Here is a 25,731-nt window from a genome sequence, read left to right as displayed (position 1 = left end):
GTCGTCACCAAAACAGCTTCAGCCAATCAGAGGGTTTAAATTTGCTAAAACCTCATCTAGAGCAAAAGCGCAAAGGACGCTGGGAAGCTATCAACCAATCAGGTTACGTCTCACATCGTTACTTTAGGTTCAGAACAAATTAACCGCCAAGTTGTGCCAAATAAGGATAGCTCATTAATCATTCATGAGTAACTGTCAGTAACGTTGCCAGAACCGTGTCTACCGGGGCTAAATTAGCAGGGCTCCTACACGAGCGAGCCAATGAATCGAGCGATAGGGGCTCTGCGTTAGGAGGGTGTACCCTCATGGATTGTACGAACCATGTTGCCACAAGGTAAATGATATGAGTTGGACTGAAAGCTCTGCATGTCGTAATGTTTAATGTGTAATTGTGACTTCCCCAGCTAAATGCTCTTGACGAGGATGACCAGTGTTATGACTTCCGGCGTGAGCGGGTCCTGATGCACAGGACTCACCTGTACTTCCTGGACTACCAGTATGAGGTGATGACGAGGACATTCTTTTGAATGGGAACATTTGCTCTTTTTAAATTGTGTTTATTAATTAAAAGATAATGCATTATGTTAAACTTAAAGAAGTATGAAAAGAGAGCTTAATGTTGAAGAACTACAATGAAAACAGAGCCCAAGAAGACAATCTGTGATGATACTGTCTCAAATAATGGTAAATGTACAGTTTCAAGTAATTGTAATGATACCATTTTTTGCTCTCCTTTCATGGCTCTGATTTGATTTTCTTCTGTTACCTCATTTTTACTTCAAAGAAGCAGTAACAGACTGAGTGTATCCTTAAGTTTAAACAATTTTGAGTCACCCTGGTTCATGATTTTCGCCTTAAGATATTTGTGTTTCAATGCCTGTTTCTACAACATTGAATGTTTTGTTTTATTGTTGCCCAGTCCGTAGATGACACTGACGTGACATTGGTGGCCCAGCTGTCCATGGACAGACTACAGATGCTGGAGGCACTCTGCAGACACTGGGAAGGTCAGGAACATTTTTAAAGATTAGGCCACACCAATTTAATTTCTTGGTTAACGGATTTTTATTTTCAAAAAAAAAATCATGAAAACAGAAGGCTGGGCCAGCCTTCTGTTTTCATGATCTTTTTTTTTAAAAAAATTTTTTTTTTGGGGAAAATAAAAATCTGTTAACCAAGAAATTAAATTGGTGTGGCCTTACATGCAGCCTTTGAATATCATACAGAATATCATACATACGAAATACAATTTAGCAACTTACAACTTGCAAGGATTTTCAAGATTTGTAAGTAGAAATAATATGAACTCTCAATTTTGCAAGTCGATAATACCGGTGGATCGTGTAAACACATACCCTGTTGCACAGTTGCGCCTTGCAAAATAGTGACAAAAGGGACTGTTGCTAGAGAAATTAGTCTCTGACTACTAAACAATAAAGGCTACATACTAAATCTGTATTTATTTATTGGTTCAGCATGTACATGCCAGGGTTGCCCAACTAGCCAAAGTCTATTACTAAGCTTAGGGCGAACCCATGTGCGGTCATAGGACTGTAGGTTTTGGACCATCTCACACCGGGGCATGCCCCTACTCTTTTTGGAAAGGTGTGGTGGGTTCTTTTACGTGTGCGGGGTGTGGCACTCCCCAAACACGGGACCTCCATTTAACGTCCTATCCGAGGGACGTCCCTAACCCTAGATGAGCCAGGTACTCATTTACACCTGAGTGAAGTGAGGAAAGTCATCCAAAGATAATGAAAATTGACTTTTATTTAAAACCAATACAATGTAACTAGTATATAACATATACTTTGCTTGTCCAGGTCCTATCAGCCTGGCGCTGTACATGTCCGATGCGGAGGCTCAACAGTTCCTCCGCTACGCCCTCGGCTCCGAGACTCTCATGCAGAGGAAGAATGTGGGATACCACATCGTTTATAAGGAAGGGGTGAGTAAACATCAGAACTTTGGTTGCTTTCTTACTTGTTTAGCTTGTAACTTGGATAAGGGAAAGAATTACCCACATTAGTTTTGATGTGGTGGACTCAAAACTCTTTTGGACATGCTTGCCAATTGAGGTGGATGCCAGAGCCATTACTATTCTATCAGTACCAGAAGAAGAAGTTTCAATTAATGTTTTTGTTGTACTTGTGTAGGAAGGTTTCGGCTTTCAAAAAAAGTGATTCAAACTTAGGAAAGAGCTGGGTGCAAATCCATAAATCTTTTTAAGAACCCTTAACTGTTTCAAAGTACATGTAGGGCAACAACCCTAGCTGTTTCTTTTCCAACTATAGTTTCCTCTAGATTGCAAGAATGTAAAATGTAGCAAAGGAAACTATGGTTCCTTAGCAGAGGTGTAGGTTGCCTGTCTAGCCTCTATAACTTACGACAATCTTTTTCTTTCTCTTCAGCAATTCTACCCTGTGAACCTACTGAGGAACATTGCCCTACAGCAGGTCAATACTCCCTACGTGTTCCTGATGGATATAGACTTTCTCCCAATGTACAACCTCTATCCCTACCTGAAGAAAACAGTGGGGATGATGGACATGAGGAGACAGAAGAAGGTAAGGAGAATGCCAATATGATGATTGATTCTTTTATTGTATTCATAGTACACTATTCCGTGGAGCCAGCCCAAAAAGCGCTAGCCCTGAGATTATACTCAAGGGCCCTTCAGGGATGTGGGTCACATTTCATTTCAGTTGATCTTTAATGAATTATATCCATTATTTTACATTCATCGGTCTATAACAAGTGCAGGTATACATGTAGATATTACTGCAGTGATTAGCACAGACTGAGAACCTCCATGTGATACCCTGTAATATGAAAACTATATCTTGATACCTTTTTATTTTTTTAATGTATGTATACAAAATGTGTAATTGCCAAAGAGTAGCTTTATGAATAAACAGAACAGGCATGAAAAAAAACTTTAATTTGAGCTATAGCTATAATGTACATGTACACATTGTGTATAATATTGATGTGATTATTGTTGCCCCTCCACAGTCCTTGGTGGTTCCAGCGTTTGAAACCCTGCGGTATCGGCTGTCCTTCCCCAAGTCCAAGGCCGAGCTGCTGTCCATGTTGGACATGGGAACTCTCTACACATTCAGGTATAAAAAAGATTCAGCCTATCCAATGTTCTCTTTCGCAAGAATCTATCCCTGGACTCACGAGAATCATTAATTTTCACTTGTCAGCTACAACAATGTACAATATGTCTAACCTGCATAGAAATAGGATAAACTGTAATGCAACTGTACACATTTAGGTACGCAAAAAGCTCAAAGAGAGTTTCAAAACCATTCTTGCGAGAATCTATATCTACATTTTGTATATCTAGGTTTCACCTCCTGAGAAGCATTTCACTTTTGTTAGCTACATTTGTACAATGTACAATGATCTGTAATGTAGCAAGAAACATGATAAGCTGCAATTTCAGTATATTCTAAATTTTACTTCATTCAACTGGTGTCTGACGTTTACGAATAACTCCTTTTCCTGTAGATACCATGTATGGCAGAAGGGCCATGCCCCCACTAACTATGCCAAGTGGAGAACAGCAACCACACCATACAGGGTAAAGTATATAGTTTGTTCATTATTATGAATTGTACAAGATATAAGGATAAACGCTCAAAGCTATTCACCTTTATATCCGCTTGTTCAAATGAATTCAATGCGCTCCGTTCTGTCGATAGATTCAATTACATACTAGGAGGTGATAATCCTTACTGTGTACAGATAGGTATATTCATCAAAGAAAGTTTGGACATTAGAACAAGCAATGTATAAGTATATCACATGTGATATTTCGATTTGTTGCTCTATCCCATATGATTGTATGTAATCAAACTCATTTGTATGCACTTATTCGTTTGTATGTATGTATGTACATGTAGTAGACCTTACGAAAGTCGCTGTGCTTTTGTTGTGTCAATAAAGATCTCTCTGTTCATTCGTTCAGACCCTTGTAGTGCCTAGTGGCACATAGGGCAGGAAGTTTCCTTGCTGTTTCTGTAACAGGGTATATCTTTACAGGGAGGGTTGCTAGCCGTGATCTTTACAGGTTGTAATGTCTTGTTGGTCACTGTAGACTGCTAATTTACATGAAATTAGAAGAAAATGCCCTTTATTGTCAAGAGCTTGGATAATTCCATTGTAACTTTTGAGGAAGATGCAATCATTAGATTTCAATAGCTTTCTTTAGATTACAATACATGTGCAATGTATTATGCTTTCAACAACAAGTAATGTCCATTTCTTTGTAAGCATTTCCCTATAACTATACATTGTACAAATTTTTACCATTTATCGAGTCGCATATTAAGCAGATTTGACCATTTCCCTATTAGAATTACAAGTACACACACCTTGACACAAGTAGATTTTACCTTTGCCCTATACACGTGACGATTTTATGTTAAACTGCCATGACCATCCCCCCAGGTGAACTGGGAGCCCGACTTTGAGCCGTACATCGTAGTTCGTAAGGACCAGCTCCCTGAGTATGACACCAGGTTTGTGGGGTTTGGCTGGAACAAAGTTTCACACATCATGGAGCTGGATGCACAGGGGTGAGAGTCTTTTTTTATCCATGAAAAATGGTGATATTGTTTTGGGTGTGTGTGTCTGTCTGTCTGTCTGTGTTTCTGGACTTTTGTAGTTAGCTTGACTTAAGAACCTCTTGATTCGGTATACTGTTCTAGAGCATATAGTTGTTTTTTTAAGCATGTACAATATTCTATAGAATCTGATTATTTTTACTGTTAGTCATAGACTAGATTTAGTTCTTTATATTATTTGTTAACTATTAGCAGTAGTTCAATTCTCATGTGCGTAAGTTGCCATACATTGTACCAGTTACAATTGTCGCGCAATGAAGTTCTTCTTATGTGGGTAGGTGTTGGGAAGTTGATTTTGAACCTCCTGTGTGTGACCTTGTTTAAAACGGTATTGCTCAGTGCAAGGACAGTGTTGGTCACTTTTATATTAACTTAAAGCCATTTACATTGGTTTTGAAGGCTTGTGGTTTGTATTTGTGTGGGAAGCACTCCCCAGAAGGAGAGTTCCATATTTTAGCTTTTATGAATGGTTTCATGAACACATTCTGTCAATATCGACGTCCCTGTTGAACATATCCAACATCGCATGCTTGGCAGTTTGAAATAGATTAAGGGTCATAAATGTAAGACTCACTCTGACTTCGCAGAAATGGAGGTAGCCTTTCCTACTTATAGTAGGAGGACACATGTTCAGATGCAACGCTGTATCGAGCAGACAGTGGACCGTCCTTGACTTCAACAGACTACATGTACATGTTTAAAACTTAACATATCTACAAAGTTTTTCATACAGTTTATTTATTTATTTATTTATTTATTTATAGTTTCTTGGCAGTATGAAACACCAATGACTAATAGTATAGGTTTGGAAATACACTTACCATCGTCAAGATGTAACCAGTGTCATCGATGTTGAGAGAAGAGACAATAGTCAATAAATAAGAAAACTATCATTATGACAGTCTACCTAAGTATACACACATGTATATTAAGATTACATATGTTGACTGCATAGATGATAATGGTTATAAAACTGATGATCTTTTTTCCCCTCAGATACGAGTTCATCATCCTACCAAACGCCTTCATCATCCACATGCCGCACGCCCCCAGCTTCGACATCGCCAAGTTCAGGTCCAGCGAGCAGTACAGAACGTAAGCAGCCAGTCCCCGTGTTACATTTTCCTTGAGACTTGCTTTGATGATGGCTTCTTTTTTTTGGGGTTAGGCAGCCAACATCAACATGTTGATGAATCTGCTGCGCTTGACGGGTAGTGCTGGTGCTGGGATGGTTACTGTTGTCTGTACCAGTTGTGACGGGGGGAAGGTGTCTAATGTACATGTCTAGCTGGGTCTAGTGGAGGTGGGTCACCCTGTCCCTGAAAGACGCCAAGGAGGGGGCAGCCACCATCTCTGCAGGTAAAGAGTTCCACTCAGCAGCTGTCCGAGGGAAAAATGAGAACTGCATGTCTGTACGTCGTTCTGCAGAAGGGGATGTCGTAGGACAAGGGATGAAAACGGATTTGCTGCAAAGTGCAGTGGATGTGAGGAACTAGACTGTGATGTTTAGGGTTTAAGGAAATTACTCTCTCTGGAAACTGATGAAATATAATCTAGTACATTACATGAAAATAATAAACCAGTACCTTGTTTTGCAGTGCATGTTTTGGAACATGCCATTTTAAATAGGGCCATGATTACAAAATAAATGCTACAATGTGATATTTTATGTCCTAAGCTGCCATACTGCCAATACTGCATGTTAACTATATGCTAACACATAATTATGCAGTAGTGATTGGTTTAGTGAGCAAACCTGGGACAAATTGGCCTCGCAGTAAAAACTGAGTTGCGCTGAAATTTACAGTCATTATGTGTACAGGCATATGTGTACATGTATAATACAATATGTTAATATGTACAGTAGGTGCTATCTACATGTATCTAAAAAATTATTTTGAATTTTCAGGTGTCTGAAGGTGCTAAAGGAAGAATTCCAAAAAGACTTGCAACGAAAATACGGCTTCTCCGCTAACAAATATGTGGCCAACGACAGGTGATGATGGTGATGGCCGGGAGGCCGGCCGTTTCCATAGTAACATAGCCACGCCCCTCATCCCCACCCAGTGCTGGACCGCTGCTTCTGTCTGCTGGTGACACACAGCCTTGTTTTTTCCTGGCACGAAATCAGGCAACTCAAGAAGCCATAGTTTAGCATCCATATAGTACATGTTGGTTTATATTTCAAAATTGCTGTTATTTTGTTGGATACATACTGTAATTCGCTTTATCTTCACGGTAGCAAAATTTCACGGTGTAAGGAAAATTGACATTTTCACTGAACTTTAACTTCACGGTGGCGGCAAGTGATTTACAGAACGGATGTGTGAAGGAATTATTGATAATAACAACAGTTTTTTTCTCGGTGATGATAAGTTCACGATACAGAGGTGACCGTGAAAACCGTTAAGTTACAGTGAAAGAAACAAGGATTTCAGTATTGTTTTCTGGTCGGTGCTTTTTTGTGTGTTTCGTAACAGAAAATGTTATTAGCAATATGACAATGTTAGATTAAGCCAAACAAATCAACTGCAATTTTGAAACACCAACTGAATAGTGCTTTTGAGGCTACCATGCAAGTAGTTACACTTGAATGGTAGATGGATTTTTTCTGAAAAAATTCCATCAGGGTGGGTCTATTGAAAATGTATGTTCACTTTCCGAAGATATTTAGGATGTTTAGGGAGATGATTAGCATGATTAGCTAAAAGACATAAGAATGCAGGCACCCCAATAGAGCTTATTAGATGTACTTTTGGGAGCATAAGCCAAGCTCAAAATGTGATGACATACAGTGCTATGGAATTAGTACAATGTAGTCCTTGCCAGAAGAGTGAATACATGTAAATGAAGACAAACCCTGTCCCTGTTAAACAAAGATAATGCTGCAACCTATAAGCTGCTGTTTTCCTTCTCCGTGTAAATAATGAGACACCAAGACTTCTCAAGACACAACTTCTTGATGGCACTCTTGTCTGATCTATAACAGTTACTGTTACATTAAGTTATTAACTGGACTGTATAGAGGTCTGTGTTTCAATATATGGGATCAACTAGGAGTTGCAAAACTACACACATGTTTGGTCACAAAAACAGTTTTTTGGAAAATCCTAACATTTGCCTTGGTTAAATTTTACAGATGCCACTGAGTTGCCTTTACCAGATTAGTATTAAAGTAACATTTAGTTAAGGCCACACCAATTTGATTTCTTGGTTAACGGATTTTTTAAATTTTATCACAAGGACATCATTAAGATAGAAAGCTGGGGTGAAAACTTGCACCTGACCCTGTTTACACCCTGAAACTGTGCACCAAAGTACAGACTTTCCTCTGAGATTCTGTTTTCATGTTGATTTTCCAATCTAGCATTTTTTTCAAAAATTCCGTTAACCAAGAAATTGAATTGGTGTGGCCTAAAGAAGGGAAGAATATTGCAAAATGTGGAAAAACTCCCAATTATGTTTGCTGGGTTGTCACAAAGAAAATAGGCAGTGATAGTACATCAATTTGATATTTATGGACAAAATGCCAGGTACAAATGTATATCTAAGATACATTTAGAATATATTGAGAAAGGCTCAAGTTTAAACTGAAAAGCAACATTGAGAAATCTCTGGCTCATTTTTTCTGCTGTTTTCCACCCCCATGCCTGTCTTGACAATCAGTACCATTTCAGTTCCATCCCAGCATCAACTTTGTAAATAGCTTTTTTTCCACCGCATTTGAGGCTTTGTACTTACTTCTGTGCCAAAGAATGTTTTGTTGTCAGATAGATACAGTATTATTTACTTTGAAGTAAAGACACATCCTACTTTTTTCCTTTTTTTGTCATTGGCTAATATCAGTTAAAGGTAGGCCCACATCCAGTCTGAATCTTGGAAAGATTTGTTTGGACTGAACAATTATAATATTAAAAAAGCACCAATTTTCTAGCATGTTAGAATTTCGTAGTTTTTTGGTTCAGATTCAATTCTACTTTCAGAGTCTTTCATTAAAGATCAGTTTCATATTTTATTTTATTTATGCAGGGAAATACAATGTACTCTCAGGCAAGCCTGTATACATTGTATCAAGTACCCCTGGTTTCACAATATAAAAAACACAAACAACGACAACTTTGCTTTCAGATTATTGTAAAACAAGCTCTTAAAACAGGGATGTGTCTTTACATGACGTACTAGGTTGTAAAAATAGATAAAAGTTTTGAGTAGTTATAAGTGCCAAGTTTTGTGAATAGTTATGTTGTGTGGTATTCTTTCCTACAATGAAAGTTACAATTGTTGATAGATTAAGTACAAAAGTAGTTGTTATTGTCTTCCATAGATTATTTTGTACAAGTGCCCCAACTTTGATGTCTAGTTATTTTGCATATTTCTTGGGTAGCTAAGTATTTTGGAAACTAGTTTCCCCTCTTGTGTTTGGGGTGTCAGTGAAACAAGTGGCCCACTTTTTTGATATTGTAAAGATATTGTAAAGTTTGCCTGTTGGCAAAAGTTGACTTATGTGACCACCCCTTAGTTTGAACTGTATCTACCATGCCTTATTGTTGTTGCTATCATTTTCTTGAAATTGGACTAGTCCAAATCAGCAATAGGTAAAAACCAGTCTCAGCTCCACTGATGAGTAAGATTCTCTTTTTCTGGTGATGTCCTTGATAAAGTTTTAAGAGAGACAAAAAGTCAAGGGTCAAGAAAAAAGTAAGACATTTTCCCACTCCCCATTTTGTTTCTACAGTTAGCATTTGACAGATGAGTTGCTTTCTTGAAAGGATATCTTACAAAATCAGAGGTCAAGACCAAAAATTAAAAGAATCACGATAAGGGGACCAATCAGATATCTACATGCCATATATGGAAACTTAAGACCATATTAGGTCATATTGAAATATGGTCAGGTGGCATTTAATTCAGCTCAGATTTGTCTTTTGTTTTACCCCAGTCTCCTAGGCTTCCTCATCATGTACATTGTAAGAAGACGAAATGAGCAGGCCTGGATTCAGACAAATATTTTGTATGGAAAATTCCTGGAAACCATCCTGTTCTATCACCATTCGCTCCTTTGGTCTCTTCCTCATTAAATAGTCTGGCACCTTTTGATAGAGCAATGATTGGCATTTGACATCCTCCTGAAAGCAGAGCCCCTATCGCTCGATTTGGCTCGCTCGCGTGGGGGCCCTGCTCTTCACCCTGGGTAGACACGCTTCTGGCAACGTTACTGACAGTTGCTCATGAATGATTAATGAGCTATCCTTATTTGGCACAATTTGGCGGTTAATTTGTTCTGAACCTAAGGTACCGATTGATTGGCTGAAAGCTGTTTTAGTGGTGACGTTGCCAGAAGCGTGTCTACCGGGGGTGAATAGCAGGGCCCCTACGCGAGCGAGGTAACGAATCGAGCGATAGGGGCTCTGCTTTTAGGAGGGTGGCATTTGAATACTCCCTTATATATAGAATATAGGCAAGAATTCTGATTTGCTCCAAGTCACACAGTACTTGCAATGCATTGTCGTATGGTTCAAAATACAATTTTGACCCCCACTACATTGCTTTTGAGGAATAATCGATTCCTGAAATTACACAGAAAGTAAGGATCAAGCGTTTAGATGGGGATGGGTGCCAGACTAGACGTAAAACCAACGGACCTTTAATGCTCCACCATCCTTGATAGAGGATGAACAAATAAGATGATGATGCCTCACCTGTATAAGCTGCAGAATCCTTAACCTTACAGGTTAGATAAATACATGTATGAACAGTTCAAACTGCCCCAATGGGAGGTGGGAATGTAGTTCTGTAAATAGGCATATACTAGTACATCTCTTTTACAAAGAGAATTGAGAACGGAGAAATTTGTACAGGGTAGATTTCCACTAGAGATGTGCACGAACTATGTTGAATTTCCTGTGCCCCTAGTCTTCCAAATGCTGCTGGGAAGAGTACTGTAAACTTTGGAACTTTTGCAGTGGTCTTATTCGACCTCTCCCAATTGTAGTCATAACACCACAAAATTTTATGTGTCTCCCTTGTACAATTACTGTACTACGTAATTGTTTCAATCTATAACACCTCCTTTTCTCCTTCCACAAAATAAAACCACCGCTACAATACATAAATTTACAGTAACCTTTGTGTCATCTCCAAGCAGATGTTGGGTGGAATGATCTCGGCATTCACGAGCTTGGTCCTGTTTTTTCAGACGGAAAGCAGGGCCAGTTAGCAAATGTTAGGATTTTTTCACCCCAACATCTGCTTGGAGATTAGGCCTCTGCTATCTGACAATGTTAGTTAATGGTGGTGGCTGTTGCAGTGGAATACAGTGCCTGTACTTTGTCAAAGTTTGTGTCTAAAAAAAAAGAGGCCACTTTCCATGTTCTTGTATGAACATTCAGGAGCTTGTTTTTGATGCCATTTGGGGATAAGCATCCACTGTACTGTGCACACAAACTACTTGCACTGTGATACAATGCAACAGACTCAGTTTTGATAACACAATCATACGGGGCTTCGAACGTTAGAGACTACGTAGTGGGAACATTGCGAACGTAAAAAGATATACAAGTATATCCCATAGTTCATGTACATGTGCACCTACTCAGACTGATTCATTCGCAATAGTTCTAGACAGGTGTTGTTAGGTTTGAGAGTCTATTTTTGTAAACAATGTAGATATCTGTACAGGCACCCTGCACTGACGAATGGGAAGCAAGAACTAGAGATAGACTGATTTTGTATGAAGCTGGAAGACAAATAAAATGATGGAAATTTTATGTGTGTGATGTATATCTGTCATATTTGCACTGGAATTCTGTGGTACATGGATGACTGGAACCCTTGCCAAACTGTTGTCTAATGTAGCATTAATGCCAGAAATACATATGCAGCACTAATGCTTGGTTAGTGCACACTGCCATGGTAATTTCATGGTAATTATGGCTGTCCAAATTCCAGTCCCTCAATGTCCTAGCAGCCATGCCTTGGACCAAGGCTTCAACCAATTAGTTGGCATCTTTCCAGCATTAGTGCTATCTGCCTCATGCTTGACCTATACATTAGCACCCTGCAACAACTGGGGGTTTTGACACCAGGGGCTTTTTGTCTTCCTCTGCTTCCTAAAAAGATGTCAAACCCAAATTGCCTAGATATAGTCAACACTTGCATTTCAAGTGGTCTCTTCTTACAACAAGACGATAGCATGTCCAGGTCATAAGATACCAAAAAGATGGAAGTTCTGTGGCAGTACCAAGGTCGAATACCAGGGGGCCCAAAATCGAACCACATACCAAATATCATCACAATCCATCCAGAGGTTCTTGAGTTATGCTGAGTACAGAATCTGGAAACACAAACACACACAGACACACAACCAAAACTATATCTCCATTTTTCATGGAGATAACGTCAATCACTCCACTGTCACATGTATGTCTCCTGTGCTTCTACTTCTACGTACCATGTACTTGCAATTAGCTTTCGGGCATAAGCTTGCATGTAGACATAATATTCTTACATAATATTAGTGCACTTTAAAGGAAAGCTACACGAAAAATTGAAAATCTTTCTATGCTATGCTTAATATATTCCAAAGTCAAATTCTTATTTCAAGTTGTTTCAAATAAGTCCGTCATAGTTTTGGGATTTTCCACAGTTTGCAACTTATGCCGTGCTGACGCCTTCTCACCTGATAATTTAATTATATGACGTCAGTGTTTCAAATTTTTCACCTGATGATTGTATTATATGACGTCAGTGTTCTAAAATTCAATCATCAGGTGAAAAATTTGAAACACTGACGTCATATAATCAAATCATCAGGTGAGAAGGCGTCAGCACGGCATAAGTTGAAAACTGTGGAAAATCCCAGAACTATGACGGACTTATGTGAAACAACTTGAAATAAGAATTTTACTTTGGAATATATTATGCATAGCATAGAAGGATTTTCAATTTTTTGTGTAGCTTTCCTTTAAAGTAATGATTACCTTTTTTTCTAAACAAAAGCTGAAAAAAGGACTTAAAAACATTGGAATAGGATTTGACAAGAGTCATATATTGAAGGAAAACAAAGACAATGTGAGGAATGCGTGAAACATTTATTGTTTGCAACTCTTGAACTTAATTCTATAGTGCTTGCTAGTAACAGTTGCCACTATGAACTATGCAGCGCTATATAAAGAGTGAAAGCAACATTAACATCACAACTGGAAAGTATATGCTAGGTCACGCAAACATAACCTCTTCATTTTTCAACTAGAAAAAAATATCAGCAACTTCAGTATTCAAAAGCTGAACATCTTAGCTTGCAGACTGAACAGACATTGAATCGTATGCAAGCTATTGTTGACATTCAGTAACTCCTATCGGTTTCAAATTATCATCCTTACAATGACATCTTGGATTTTTTTTGCATTTAATTTTGTTGGACTGGCTTTTAAGCCCCGCAGAGTCTTTGGTGTCAGCATATATAATTTTTTATCTCATTTTCTGACTTATTTTCTAGTATCCATGGCTTGTCCTGGATAGGTAAACATGTTGTCCCATAGCCTTTCTGAGGCCTTAAGCAATGCCTTAAGTCTCTTGGGCACGGTATTGGAAGGTGGAGCCCATCCCTCTCCTTCCACCGCATTTTACCTCCCAACCGAAGTCAGGTACCCATTTTTACACCTGGGTGGAGTGAGGTAATCTATAGCCAGGAATCAAACTCATGACCTCTGGCTCTCGTGTCTGCTAGCATAGCTGCTCGGCCATTCAGCGGCACGACTATATAAGGTATGTACGTTGCAGTAATAGGTGAACTGTTTGCAGTAAAAGCAGCAAAATATGTTACCCTGATTTCAGATTTTTTTTTGCACTGTACCTTGCATTGCTTTGCACTCAATTAACTTATTAATACTGCCTTTAGTTAATATTTTACAACATGTGAGCATTTATAGCACCAGAACAAATGTTTTGATAATAAAACATAATTGTGTGCCCTTAAAACTTGCAGGCCTGTCTTGGTGAGAAGATATCTTCTTTTATCTGGATGTAAAGAAATATTTAAAGTAGACTTATTGCAACTGAACAACGAAGGTTCAAACAAACAAACTTGATAATAATAAGCAGCACAATTACACACAATCTTAACGCAAAGATGATAAACTTCAGCTTGACAGTTCCGACTGAAACATTTCAAGAAGACAATACCACAACAACTTGGCAAGATGAGCAATAGTACTTCATTTTGAGCCTTGAAGGTTTCTTAGTGCAAGCATACAGAAAAGTGCAAAACCTTTGGCACATTTACATGTACAGCTCGTCACAAAATGTTGGCACTAGAACAAAATTACAGCACTACACAAAATGTTGGCACTAGAACAAAATTACAGCACTACACAAAATGTTGGCACTTAAAACAAAATTAATGCAACAATAGTTATTATATAACTGTTATCAATCTCATGTATTTGTATGTGCCCTTTTTTCTCTGAATGCAAAAGAAAGTGTTAATATTCAGAATGTACTGCAGTCATAGTCATAACTTCTTGTAAATGTTTAAGGAAAAAGTTTCCAAATACGAAAATATGACACTATTATAAGTAGTAAAGACTAAATGCAACACAACATTTTGAATGTACGAGCATATTACACATCTGCAATAAATGAATCTATCATTGTAGCTGTCATCACATTCAAGAGCAGTAGAAAAGTAGACCAGCAACAAGTTGCCACTGCAAACATACACAATGTCATACACCGAGTGGATGGAGTGTGACATCCTGTGTAATGTGTACAAATATAACTCCACCAGGTACATGTAAGTTCCATTAACGTTAATCCGGCCCACTTTGAAAAATAGCAGGTTTGAGCAAGAAGGTTTAAAATCAAATTTGATCTCTCAAACAATCTCTCAAACACGCTGGTTTTCAAAATGGTGGATATACAATGTACATGTATACATGTATGCATTGTACATACATGTATATACAATGTAAAAGTACATGTATGTAACCATGTAAGGTTAGATCATCAACTTTCTATCTGCACTTTACAAATGTCAAAAAAATGGCAGGAGTGCAGAAATACTCAATCCCACAACACAACAATCATTTTTGGACCATCTACACATTTAGCAGATAAACAGTTAAACTTTGAATATCTGAATATTATACTAGTCTGTCTTTAACATTAATCTTTTTAACTCTTTTATACAATGAATAAATATATATAAATGGGCATCTAAAACTTCAATCTAACAACATCTTTATCTTTAGAATAAATATAGACTTGGTTAAACTTGTGTCAACTGAGTCAAACTTTTTTATATACTTGAACTTTTAAGACTTCATTGGAACATTGTCATGGCAATAATATTGTCATTTTGATTTCTTATAAGTTTTTTTTTCTTAGTAAAATCTTTCTTGAGATTAAGATTGTTTTTAAGAATTTTTCTTTATCGAGACAATACAATGTTGGCACTTAAAACTTTGAATACAACTTTCAAATGTAAAAAATGGAATGAAACATGAAAAAGAGAAGTCATATAATATGTCTTCATGGCAATCTCTTAAACCTCAATCAATGGATCTGTCTTTGAGAAGAAGTGTGGAGGTGAGTTTGTTTAACTTGGGCTCAAGATATATCCTTAACACCCAACCATTGCACAATGGCCTTTATCCACTTAATAGATATCACTTTTTGACTGTTTTAACAATACAAAATGCTAACCTAGTAACTCATGTCTGAAAGATCATCATGGTAATTCTAATCAGTTTTCAACCACTCAGACAACAAATCTAACAAAATGTAGATTTGTGGTAACTATTTTCTGGCAGTAACGATCATTTTGTCAGTATAATTTTTGTAACTCGTAAAACTACTTACAAACAAACTTTACCACAAAAGCAACAATAACAACAACAAACATGAGGTGGTAAACACATACAACCCTCTAACCAGAGCTGACCGGTGACTCAAGCTTAATCATTACTTTCCCCAGGGATTGATAGCCTCAAACATGTTCTCTACTGAGGGTCCTACAACAGGAAACATGCTCTTCTTCTCATTAACACTATCCTGACCCCCAGGTAGAGAAATCCCCACCTCTCCATCCACATCTTCTACCTGCTCTATTGTCTCACCTGTCACTATCTTCTCACCTGGGGTTGCCATGGTGATCCCGCCTTTGGTTACCATGGCAACCCCACCTGGGTCCAGCCCAGGCAAATCTCCCCCTCCCATCGACAGCACAGCTGCATCGTCATTCGTTAGTTCCTCTGACCCTTGACCTATACCCTCCAACCCAACCTGGCCTATACCATCTGACCCCGCTAGACCTGTGCCATCCGACCCCTGCCCTTTGTCCTCCTTCTCCTCGATGCCGTGCTTGGTGGCGAGGTGCCTTCTGATGTTGATCTTCTTGATGAAGCCAGCGCCGCAGAGCTTGCAGAGCCATGGTCGCTGGCTGGTGTGCTGGAAAGTGATTAAGGAAAGGAATGTGATCTCGAACCAGTTTAGCTCGAATGAACTAAATGAACAGATGAGCTAATCTGCCACTGGTTGTGACAGACGCTATGTACAGAATTTACAGGTTCATTGCACCAGGGAAATTCCCCTAGCTCTTTTCGAAAAGCACAATGAACAATGGACCACGGCTTAATGTCCAGTCCTAAGGACTGTGACCCTTTCCGATAGCGTGCATGTCAGGTGAGCAACACACCCAAGGCTTCTAGGTCAAGAGGCAAGATCGCTAACCACTGGACTACGCATGCTACCTGGTATATGAATGAATGAATGAGTGAATGGTTTTATTGAACTTCAAGAAAGAACATTGCAGCCTCAGGCTGAATTGCATTATTTCTGACAATCAACAGACAACATACCATTAAATCGATTTAAAAACTGCTCAGCCATTGTTCCGCACTTGGCTTTAAAACGTATTGTGGTATGAAATATTTCCTTACCATTGACTTTAAAACTAAATCATTTACTGCAATTCACTTTATCTTCAGGGTAGCAAAATTTCAAGGTGTTAGGAAAATTCACATTTTCACTGAAACTTAACTTCACGGTGGCGGCAAGTGATTTACAGAACAGACGTGTAAAGGAATCATAGATAATAACAATAGGTTTTTCCACGGTGAATGATAAGTTCATGGTAAAGACGTGATCGTGAAAACAGTGAACATTAAGTTACAGTGAAAGAAACAAAAATTACAGTATGGTATCAGCTAGAGCTGTGTACTGGTACACTGTACCGATACAGTACCGGGTACGTATCAATTAGGTACAGGTCCAAAATACCTGAACCCTGGTGGACTGGTACTAATCAGGTCAAGCCTGACTCAGGGGATAGCCACTTTGACAGATGAAATTACTATGAAATTACCTCCAGCACATAAAACACATTTGCAAGGCTGGAGTCAAGTGTTCATCTCTGTTTTCATAAAAATAATACCTAGCACAATTAAAAATTGTTACCAGTTCAAACATGCTTTTGTCCTTATTGAAAATCTAGCATTTTCCGAACAAGTAGTTTAGGTACAGGTTCAGGTCCGGACCTGTACCTTAATCTGTGTACCTGTACCTGTACCTAAAATTTGTTTAGGTACACAGCTCTAGTATCAGCGAGTGTCTGTACCTGGTAGCGGTGGTTTCGGTAGGCGGTGCTGTGGCGGAACTGCTGTCCGCAGGTCTCGCAGCGGTAGGGCTTGGCGTCGGAGTGGCGCAGCATGTGCTCCTTGAGGTGCCGCTTCTGCCGGAAGCTGCTGTCGCAGACGCTGCAGCGGAACGGCCGCTCGCCCGTGTGGAGCAAGAGATGACGCTTCAGGCCTAAAGGGCATAGAAATACCGTAAAATCCCTATTTACGTACGCACTTTTTAAACTTTTCAACTTGCAAGCAGGTGCTCCAGGCTGACGACAAAGTCAGGGTACGTACGTTAGGAGGGGCTCTTCCTCGGAAATATCGCATATCAGCATGAGAGTACGGTTCATCTTCATGCAAATGAAGTGTGGAATGCTACCACACAATCAATCAGTAATAAAGAATAAATAATACAAAAATTTAAATTGTTTGATATTTTCTACCCAGAAACATTTTCTCAGTAATCCTTTAAGTCGGTAAACATCATCGGAAGGATGATCATTCATGTCAACCTCTTAACTATCCACTGAAATGTTGGAGAGGGTGCTTACATTAGGAGGGTTTTTTCCCTGAACCTTTTAACTTTCTAAGTGAGGCCCGCAATCGTCCCTAAATCGGGGGTGCGTACGTTAGAAGGGGTGCGTAGTACATAAATAGGAATTTTACGGTAGATGCAATCAGACATAAATTCTCAATCAAAATCTTTAGGGTAGACTGGCTCTGGTTCTAGTTCATAGTCTGCAAGCTCCCTTGCAGGGATATATCACGCAGCCAGCTTAAGTAAGAAGTTAGCTTAGTAATAGAAATAGATTTAATCAGACATGAAAGGTTGGCTAGTAAAACTCTCAATCAGAAAACTTGACGGTAGACTGGTTACTGCTTAAAGGCATCCAAAGCATTTTATGAGGCTTGAAACTTATTTACAATAGGCGCGTGAAACTAAAAGATCACAATGTAGATCATTTTAGTGCTGTTTTTGCGCACTTTTGAAAAGAAATCCGAATGCAAATGTGGCATAAAGATTACACCAACTAAAATATTTCCAGTTTTTAAGTCTCATGAAATGCTCTGGGTGCCTTTAAGTAACAAGTTAGGTAAGGAAACTACCTAATACTATTTTCTTACCTAACTTTATCATTTCACTACATATGGTTACTTCTTCCCTTCCATTCTTCTAAATTAGTCTAAAACATATGTATGTATGCTTCCTTATCACCTCATCACTTTCCAACTGCCTATCTATACCAAACTCCAAGCAGACATAACTCTCTCCATTCTCACCTGTATGGTGCCACATGAACATGGACATGCAAGTGTAGGCAGGCCTCGCACAACCTACATACAGCAGCTGTGTGAGTATGCAGGCTGCAATTTAGAAGAACTACCGAGAGCAATGGAAGACAGGGAAGACTGGAGGAGGAGGGTGATGTTCATCCGTGATACTCTCACGACAAGATGAGATGATGAGATGATGGTGGCACACACACAGGGCTTCTTCCCGTTGCTGCTCTTTCGGATGCTGCTTGTCTCTCCTGTTCTCCTTCCCTCCCTCCTCCCCAACTCCCCCTCCCATTCTCAACTGTATGGCAGGTGAACCTCTTGCTAAAGGTGGTACACACGTAGGGCTTCTCCCCCGTGTAGGAGTACATGTGCTCTTTCAGATGCTGCTTGTTTCTCAGTTCCTCTCATTCCCTTCTCCCTCCCTCCCTCTCTCCTCCCTCCCTCCCTCTCTCCTCCCTCCCTCTCTCTCTCACTCCACCTCCCTCCCATTCTCACCTGTATGGCAGGTGAACCTCTTGCTGCAGGTGGGACACATGTAGGGCTTCTCCCCGGTGTGAGAGTACATGTGCTCTTTCAGATGCTGCTTGTTTCTCAGTTCCTCCCCTGTTCCCTTCTCCCTCTCTCTCTCTTTCTCTCTCCCTCTCTCTCTCTCACTCCCCCTCCCTCCCATTCTCACCTGTATGGCAGGTGAACCTCTTGCTGCAGGTGGTACACACATAGGGCTTCTCCCCCGTGTGAGAGTACATGTGCTCCTTCAGACGCTGCTTGTCCTTCAGCTCCTTCCCACAGACGGGACACTCCACCAGGCAGAGCTTGTAGTGCACCTTGTTGCAGTGCTTCTTCAGGTTGTTGTTGGCCGTGTAGGAGTGGCTGCAGAAGGGGCACTCCCACTTCTGGACCTGTACATGTGTTGTATAAATATACTTTTATTTTGCACAAGTTAAAAACACAATGTACAGTTTCAAGAAGAAAGGAAAAGACTCATTAGCAGGACTGTCTCCAGGACCAATCCTTCCGTCCCAGGACAGAAATTTGCTTGCTGGGACGAAAAAAAATTCAACCCCTTCCATCCCCCAAAAATCAATTTCTTGAGATGAAACTGATGAAAATGCATTTTTAAAGCTTAAATTAAAATGGCAGATTCAACAATGAAAATTACAAAATTGGCTCCCAAACAATGAGTGGGACAGAAACAATTTAAAGCTGGAGACAGGGGTGAGAAAGAGACCAATAAGGTCTCCCCCTTATCTGAGTATAATAAATAAAACAAGACTGAAATTAGAAAAAGTAAGTAATAGATACATCAACAAAAGCAATTACATAACAACCAATAAGTAAAACAAAGTAAATGATAAAGACTTCATAGATGACCACTGGATGAATAGAACAACTAACAAAGGATTAAGAATAAATGACAGCTAATGACTGTAACAACTAATGACTAACTACTAATAACAATTAAGTGACTTTCAACTGTAGATACGTAGATAATGACTAATAAGTTGACTAATGAAAGTAATAAGTATGAAAAACGTCAGCAGGACAAGGGTTCAGAGGTTAACATACCTGTTGGTTGAAGTGTTCAGCATGGAGGTGTCTGGTCTTCTCCTCCTGGCTGTCAAACCGTGCGTGACAGATCAGGCATCGACAGCGCTCCCCCTTCGGCGCACCGGGCGGCAGCCCGTGCTCCTTCACGCAGTGCTTCTGCAAGTTGTTACTGGCGGTGTAGCTGTTGTCGCAATACGGGCACTGCCACTTGTTGGTGAAACGGTCGAAGTGGACCGTGTGAAGGTGGAGGGATTTCTCCTCCTGGTCCCGCAAGGTGATGAGGCAGATCCTGCACGTACGCCTCTTCCCCAGCGGGTCAGAAACCGTCGGCTCTGGAGAGCTGTTACTGCTTGAGCTCGTGCTAGCGTTACCGTCAAACCGTCCCCCGGGGCTTGACAGAAAGGCCATGGTCATACTCGGTTCCCTCTTGATTCTCCTTTTACCTCCTCCTGTTAAGGAGGCTACGTCAATCTTAAGGAGCCTGGGTTTAGCGTCAGCTTCCCCACCGAGTGCCCCACAGTCTTGCTCACGGGATGAGTCCTCGGACGTAGAATGTATAGAAACTTCCCCGACGCTGTCCAGTGTACATTGTTCTTCTGCTTGCCTATTGATAAGTCTGTCGTCGTCACTTTGGTTCCCGACACTGCTCCAGAAATCCCCACTCTGTTCGTCACACATGTTCTCAGTATCGACCCACTTCGAGATTTCGACTGTCTCCAAAGAGCATGATGCGCTGCTACTGTCCGATTCCTTTCGTTGGTGTTCCTCTCTCTCCGCCCCACCATCCTGTGTCTTCTTCTTCCTGACACTGTAGAGAGGTACTAGTTTTACTTTCAGTTCTTTCAGCTTGAACTTTTTCAAGGTCTTTCGTTTCCCCAGTTTGCCTTTAGCAGGATCTTTGCCATCAGTTTTGGCAAACATTTCCGAACTAGAAGTGCCCTCTTGCGGTGAGCCCTGGGATTGCATGATCAGACCGCTGTTTTCTTCTGGTCTTAAGATGCCTCCGTTAGACTGCTTGTCATCAATCTTCTTCTCACTACCTCCTTCTTCTACATCCTTAAGTATAGCAATCTGCCCCTCTGAGGTGTTGACAAAGTTCCAGGTGAAATCTTCCTTGGAGTTTCTTTCCCGATCACTCTGCCACATGGGAGCTTTCGCACCGAACGCGGTGAACAGGTTACGATCAGAGGAGCGCATCATGGCGTCCTCCGGAGAAGTGTGACTGGCAGTGTTCTTGTAAACTGCATCACACAACTCGACGATGGCGGGGATCTCGAGGTAGCTTGCCACATCTAGGTAGGCCGTCATGTGCTGCGTTTCCAGTTGGAGCTCTCCAGTGTACATGTAGTTCAAGATGTCCTCCACGATGTTTGCGTTCATGCCAGGTAACGCGATGCTCGTGTTATTGTTGTTGGCAGTGAACAAACTTCGGAAATACCCACTGCACACTGCCAAGATGGCTTTATGACATCTAGAAAAGAAAAAGATGATACACAATCAGAGTTGCCCTGAACTTTTCAAATACTGTGATTGTTGAAATTTTCACGGTGGTTTTCTATTCAGTTTGTGTGGTGACCGGTGTTTGCATTACTGTACAGTATCAATCATGTGGCTACAGCGCAACTATACACATAAAATCACTGCAAATACTTCATTTTCTCCCCACCACAAATCAACCTACTAGTAGCTACGTATAGGCATGTCTGTAGCCGCAATGCATCATTTCTTGATGCTCGCGAAGGATGATGACAAATTTAAATCACTGCAAACTTAAAGGCGTTTACAGTACTTTTTTTGCCATGCACAAAGTCAAAGAAAAGATGAAGATAAAGTTCTTTCATTTTCGCAAAAAGCTCTCCAGCCATATCCTCACACCTCGTGCTATTGCATTGTTTTATTAATAAGATTAATATTTTTCACCAATGAACCCAAAAGCATTTTTACTGTTAACGATAATGATCCCTTTAAGGTTGGGCTTAAAGAAAAACAACCTTGCAATATGAGATAATGGTATTCCTTGTTAGATATTTGTTCTCATAATTTTAAGCCAAAATCTGTGTTGTCACACTGCAACTTGTCAGGGTCAAATCATCATAATGTAGCTTGCCTGTCCTTCAATATATTTGTATTCGGTTTGACATTCTTCTCAATATTAGGCTGTCAAGTTCTTATGGATCCTGTCCATATTTCAACAGAAATAATAAGGTATGCAGTATCTACAATTTTAAGAGCTAACGTTACATGACAGAAAAATTACATAAGCGGGGCTCCCTTCCAACCTATAGGCAGATAATATCTGACCTGTATGCCATTGGGAAGGTTGGATAACGTTATTACATGTAGGTCTATGTCTATGAAATGAAAATATAATTTGGAGGGGGGTGTCTTGTATTTCCCCCTTAGGCCACAGCAAGTAAATTTTATGGATGACATCAGCGCGCTCATTAATTTTCGCCTGATTTCGAAAAAAAAAAATTTCATTGCCTCCGATGATATGTCCGACAAAGGCTTTCTTTGTTGTGTAATTGTTTGATATGATCCCGCAAACTTGAGGCTCAATTGCTCGCATTTGATGGCATGTGTTGACAGGGTGTTCCATATGAATACCCAGTTGAATATAGTTGCTGCCCAGGTGTTCCATTGCATATGAATTTGAAAATATAGGAATCTTGTTTTTTTTTAGCGCCTTGTTTTTTTCTCGCCCTATCTCATTAGTTTTGGAGTCTGCGGAGGATGTCATCCATAAAATTTAGATGCTGTGGCCTTATTTTCATTTCCTAGAACGGACAGCAGTCATGAGGGCCTGCATGCCCCTTTTATGTAGAGCGTAATCGGCCGTTTTAATTTTACGTAGAGCGTTGCCGACCACTCCATAATTTAGCGTAGAGCGTAGGGAGGCTTTTCTGAATTTAGCGTAGAGCGTAGAGAGGCTTTCTCAATTTAGCGTATTACCTAGCCGGCCCTCCGAATTTAGCGTAGAGCGTTGTCGGGACCCCCCATGCAGGCCCTCAGTCATGTCTTGAGTATTGAACGTATAGGTGTGGGAAAAAATGACATCCTAGCTGGGCTAAGGTGTGACCCCAATCTCGCATGTCTCTGTTTAACACGGGTCTTTAATCTCATTATGTTCGATTTAAATACCCTTAGTAGGTCAATGACCCCGCCCCCTCTGGGCTGTGTAAACCTGTCATTCATTCATTCGGAAACACAAGACCGGGAAAGGAAAGATCGGACAAATACCTGAAGTTTCTCCCCTCCACGCTGACCGTGACGTCGCAGAGGATGTCTCGGCGGCGGAGCTCGTGTAGCCTCCGCAGCAGGGTGGAGCAGTGGTCGGGGAAGCGGTGCGAGGCTCGCTCCGACACGTTCGATTCCGTCATGATGGCCGCTCCAAAAAATCAGACGATATTTTGAACGATCGTCGCCTCAGAATCTGACTAAATCTACATCCCGTAAGCAAACCTGCTACCCAGATTAGCTCTATGGTTTACCCTGTAGCGTTAGAAAGGCTTGTCGGAGATTTTCTGACCGATCAAACCCTCAGATGTGTTCATTCTTCCCGGCACAGAATCGGCGAACCCGCCGCCATACTTGTTTTGGTTGGCACGGAATACTGGGAACGAGGTTTGAGGTAAAACCATGACGTCATCAATACAAATCTTGACCTTCTCTTGGCAAATTTTTAAGTTAAAGTCACGTTTTTTTTCGCTTAAAGTTTATGTTACTTTTACAGCTGTTGTTTGTTTGAATGTCTGGTTGGCTGGCGGTGAAGGGAACCTAACATTAAAGGCAACCAAAGCAATATTAGGGCCCCAAAAAATAGAAATTTAAAAAAATGCTGAAATCTTTATGGTATTATTTTACACATTTTTGTAATAACTTCATACTTTGAGCATCTTAAAACCTCGCAAAATCAGGCTGTATGATTATCCCCATAGTTTCAAGAGCCTACAGAAACTCCGGCCACGATTTTCAGTGAGTTCTCACATCACAACGATGTCATATTTTTGCATAATGGATGTTGCTATACATTGTGCTAACGTTAGTGTTGTTTGAACTAATCATGTAACCGTTATAGAAATTACTAAATAAATTGATTTTGAAAATCAAATTTTCGGGCCCTAATATTGCTTGGGTTGCCCAAGGAGGTTAAAGTAGCTTGGGTTGCCTAACTCTCATTTCTTTAGACCAGAAACGTTTACACAAACATCAAGAAACACACACTCGACCATATAAAGTTTGCACACACCATCGTTCACCATCGTTCAATCCTGTTTTCCATGCTTGGCACAATAATCATTACGATCGTCTTATACCTTCTTACGTTAGCCACCCTGTTATGTCAATAATTTGTTACCATGCTACTTATAATGAGTGAAGTCCCTTACTGCAATAATAATAATGATGATAAAGATAAGACCAGATAATACTCATAATCTTTATTTGCAAACTCATGCCCGCGAGCCAATTGCTGTGGGATGATAACGTCATATTGCGGAGCAACCAACTGCATCGTTAGACGGCTAAATAATACAATATTTTCATTCCCCCCCTAAGTTTATTTTCTGTAAAATCAAAAACTAAATAGATATTAGCAGCCATTTAGAGTTATCTATTTATCTATGTTTTAGTTGAAAAAAATATGTTATTTTCAAAAAGCGTGATAACTACGCTGACATTCGATAGCGATAGGTAGAAACGTTGTCGCAACAAAAAGATCACAATTCTTCTTGTGGTGAATTAACCTTTAGCACACTGAAGTAGCCGCTTTACACCCAATTCGCTATTGGTTACAGAGTTAGGCAGCAGGGAGAAGGTTAATGTCATAGCGCCGGTTTGTCACATTATTTCACGAAATGGAGTTTCAATAAACCTCATAAATATCACAGTGATTCACCAGAAAACGATTAACTTCTTCATTTCATCTACTACTAAGATAATGAAATAACCGAGCAAGACTACTATCGCCACTATTTCGATTATCACCTTTTTCTGCCATTTTCTGTAAATATGAAAAATATGCAAATATTATTATATATTATATAACGTTGGGTAACATAAATTCGGGATTTTTCCGACAATGGTTGACTGAAATCAATCTAGCAGAACAATAAACCATCCTTTTTTTCTATTATTCTGTCAGTATCATGTACTATCTTTGCACTAATCATATATATGGTAGATTTTGTCTCTAGTCGTGCTGACACCATAATATTTCAACTTGAAACTACCGTCCGCCGCACTCACAATGACGGTGCTGTCGGACAGGGGGGCACATTAATTCGGGAGAGAAGATTCGTCTTGAATATCTTACCGCTAATCACATTTTATACAGCAGCTATTCGTTCCATCCTTGGCTTGAGGAGAATGCTATGGATATAGACGTGTCCAAGTAAAAAAACTTTGACAACGAAAAAACGGCCGTACCGCACACATCAGGCCTACGGGAACAACCCGTGTGTTGAGTCGGTAGCTATAGAACGTCAAAGTCGACATCCACCGTCATGGCAACGTGTTCATTATTCATGGCAAGTTAGCTGGATGCCGTAGCATTGATAATACTACTGTGTCCATGTATTCCTTGTTGTGTTAGGAGCAAACTTTGAGGAAAATATCGTCCTCAGTCCACAATCACACGCAACATTTAG

The 25,731-nt window shown here is 40.0% G+C and overlaps 3 protein-coding genes across 5 annotated transcripts in view; 1 reads left to right on the top strand and 2 right to left on the bottom strand.

Annotated features, from left to right (window-relative positions):
- LOC136431305 (xylosyl- and glucuronyltransferase LARGE1-like) overlaps positions 1 to 6,973 on the top strand; it is a 139,722-nt gene extending 132,749 nt beyond the window's left edge. For all 3 annotated transcript variants that reach the window (XM_066422631.1, XM_066422630.1, XM_066422632.1), the window contains 9 exons: positions 405 to 503; positions 920 to 1,007; positions 1,824 to 1,948; positions 2,412 to 2,567; positions 3,016 to 3,122; positions 3,517 to 3,589; positions 4,459 to 4,586; positions 5,631 to 5,729; positions 6,544 to 6,973. In XM_066422631.1, coding sequence (XP_066278728.1) covers positions 405 to 503; positions 920 to 1,007; positions 1,824 to 1,948; positions 2,412 to 2,567; positions 3,016 to 3,122; positions 3,517 to 3,589; positions 4,459 to 4,586; positions 5,631 to 5,729; positions 6,544 to 6,634 — 966 coding nt within the window. In that variant the 3' untranslated portion in view covers positions 6,635 to 6,973. The remainder of the gene's footprint in view (positions 1 to 404; positions 504 to 919; positions 1,008 to 1,823; positions 1,949 to 2,411; positions 2,568 to 3,015; positions 3,123 to 3,516; positions 3,590 to 4,458; positions 4,587 to 5,630; positions 5,730 to 6,543) is intronic.
- Positions 6,974 to 14,988: 8,015 nt separating this feature from the next.
- LOC136429529 (zinc finger and BTB domain-containing protein 7B-like) lies at positions 14,989 to 18,827 on the bottom strand. Its single transcript, XM_066419361.1, has 3 exons — positions 18,704 to 18,827; positions 17,251 to 17,441; positions 14,989 to 16,082 (listed from the first exon to the last, which is right to left on the bottom strand). Exons 1-3 carry the CDS (start codon positions 18,825 to 18,827, stop codon positions 15,597 to 15,599), a joined length of 801 nt encoding a protein of 266 aa, XP_066275458.1. The 3' UTR covers positions 14,989 to 15,596.
- A 358-nt stretch (positions 18,828 to 19,185) lies between these two features.
- LOC136429528 (zinc finger and BTB domain-containing protein 17-like) lies at positions 19,186 to 23,742 on the bottom strand. The gene is made up of 3 exons (XM_066419360.1): positions 23,324 to 23,742; positions 20,102 to 21,554; positions 19,186 to 19,434 (listed from the first exon to the last, which is right to left on the bottom strand). The coding sequence occupies exons 1-3, from the start codon at positions 23,461 to 23,463 to the stop codon at positions 19,186 to 19,188; spliced, it is 1,842 nt and encodes a 613-aa protein (XP_066275457.1). The 5' UTR covers positions 23,464 to 23,742.
- Between the last annotated feature and the right edge of the window lie 1,989 nt (positions 23,743 to 25,731).

Source organism: Branchiostoma lanceolatum, chromosome 3, assembly GCF_035083965.1.
Source record: "Branchiostoma lanceolatum isolate klBraLanc5 chromosome 3, klBraLanc5.hap2, whole genome shotgun sequence".
NCBI classification, from domain to species: domain Eukaryota; kingdom Metazoa; phylum Chordata; class Leptocardii; order Amphioxiformes; family Branchiostomatidae; genus Branchiostoma; species Branchiostoma lanceolatum.
The sequence above is the reverse complement of the archived record's forward strand: the minus strand, read 5'-3'. Positions and strand labels throughout refer to the sequence as shown.

Coding starts and splice junctions, on each gene's coding strand:
- LOC136429528 (XM_066419360.1), bottom strand. CDS start 23,463: ATGACGGAATCGAACGTGTCGGAGCGAGCCTCGCACCGCTTCCCCGAC. Junction 21,555..23,323: donor GTGGAGGGGAGAAACTTCAG/GTATTTGTCCGA, acceptor TTTCTTTTCTAG/ATGTCATAAAGCCATCTTGG. Junction 19,435..20,101: donor CTGAACACTTCAACCAACAG/GTATGTTAACCT, acceptor ACACATGTACAG/GTCCAGAAGTGGGAGTGCCC.
- LOC136429529 (XM_066419361.1), bottom strand. CDS start 18,827: ATGGGAGGGGGAGTTGGGGAGGAGGGAGGGAAGGAGAACAGGAGAGAC. Junction 17,442..18,703: donor TCTCATCATCTCATCTTGTC/GTGAGAGTATCA, acceptor TATGCCCTTTAG/GCCTGAAGCGTCATCTCTTG. Junction 16,083..17,250: donor ACCGAAACCACCGCTACCAG/GTACAGACACTC, acceptor ATCACTTTCCAG/CACACCAGCCAGCGACCATG.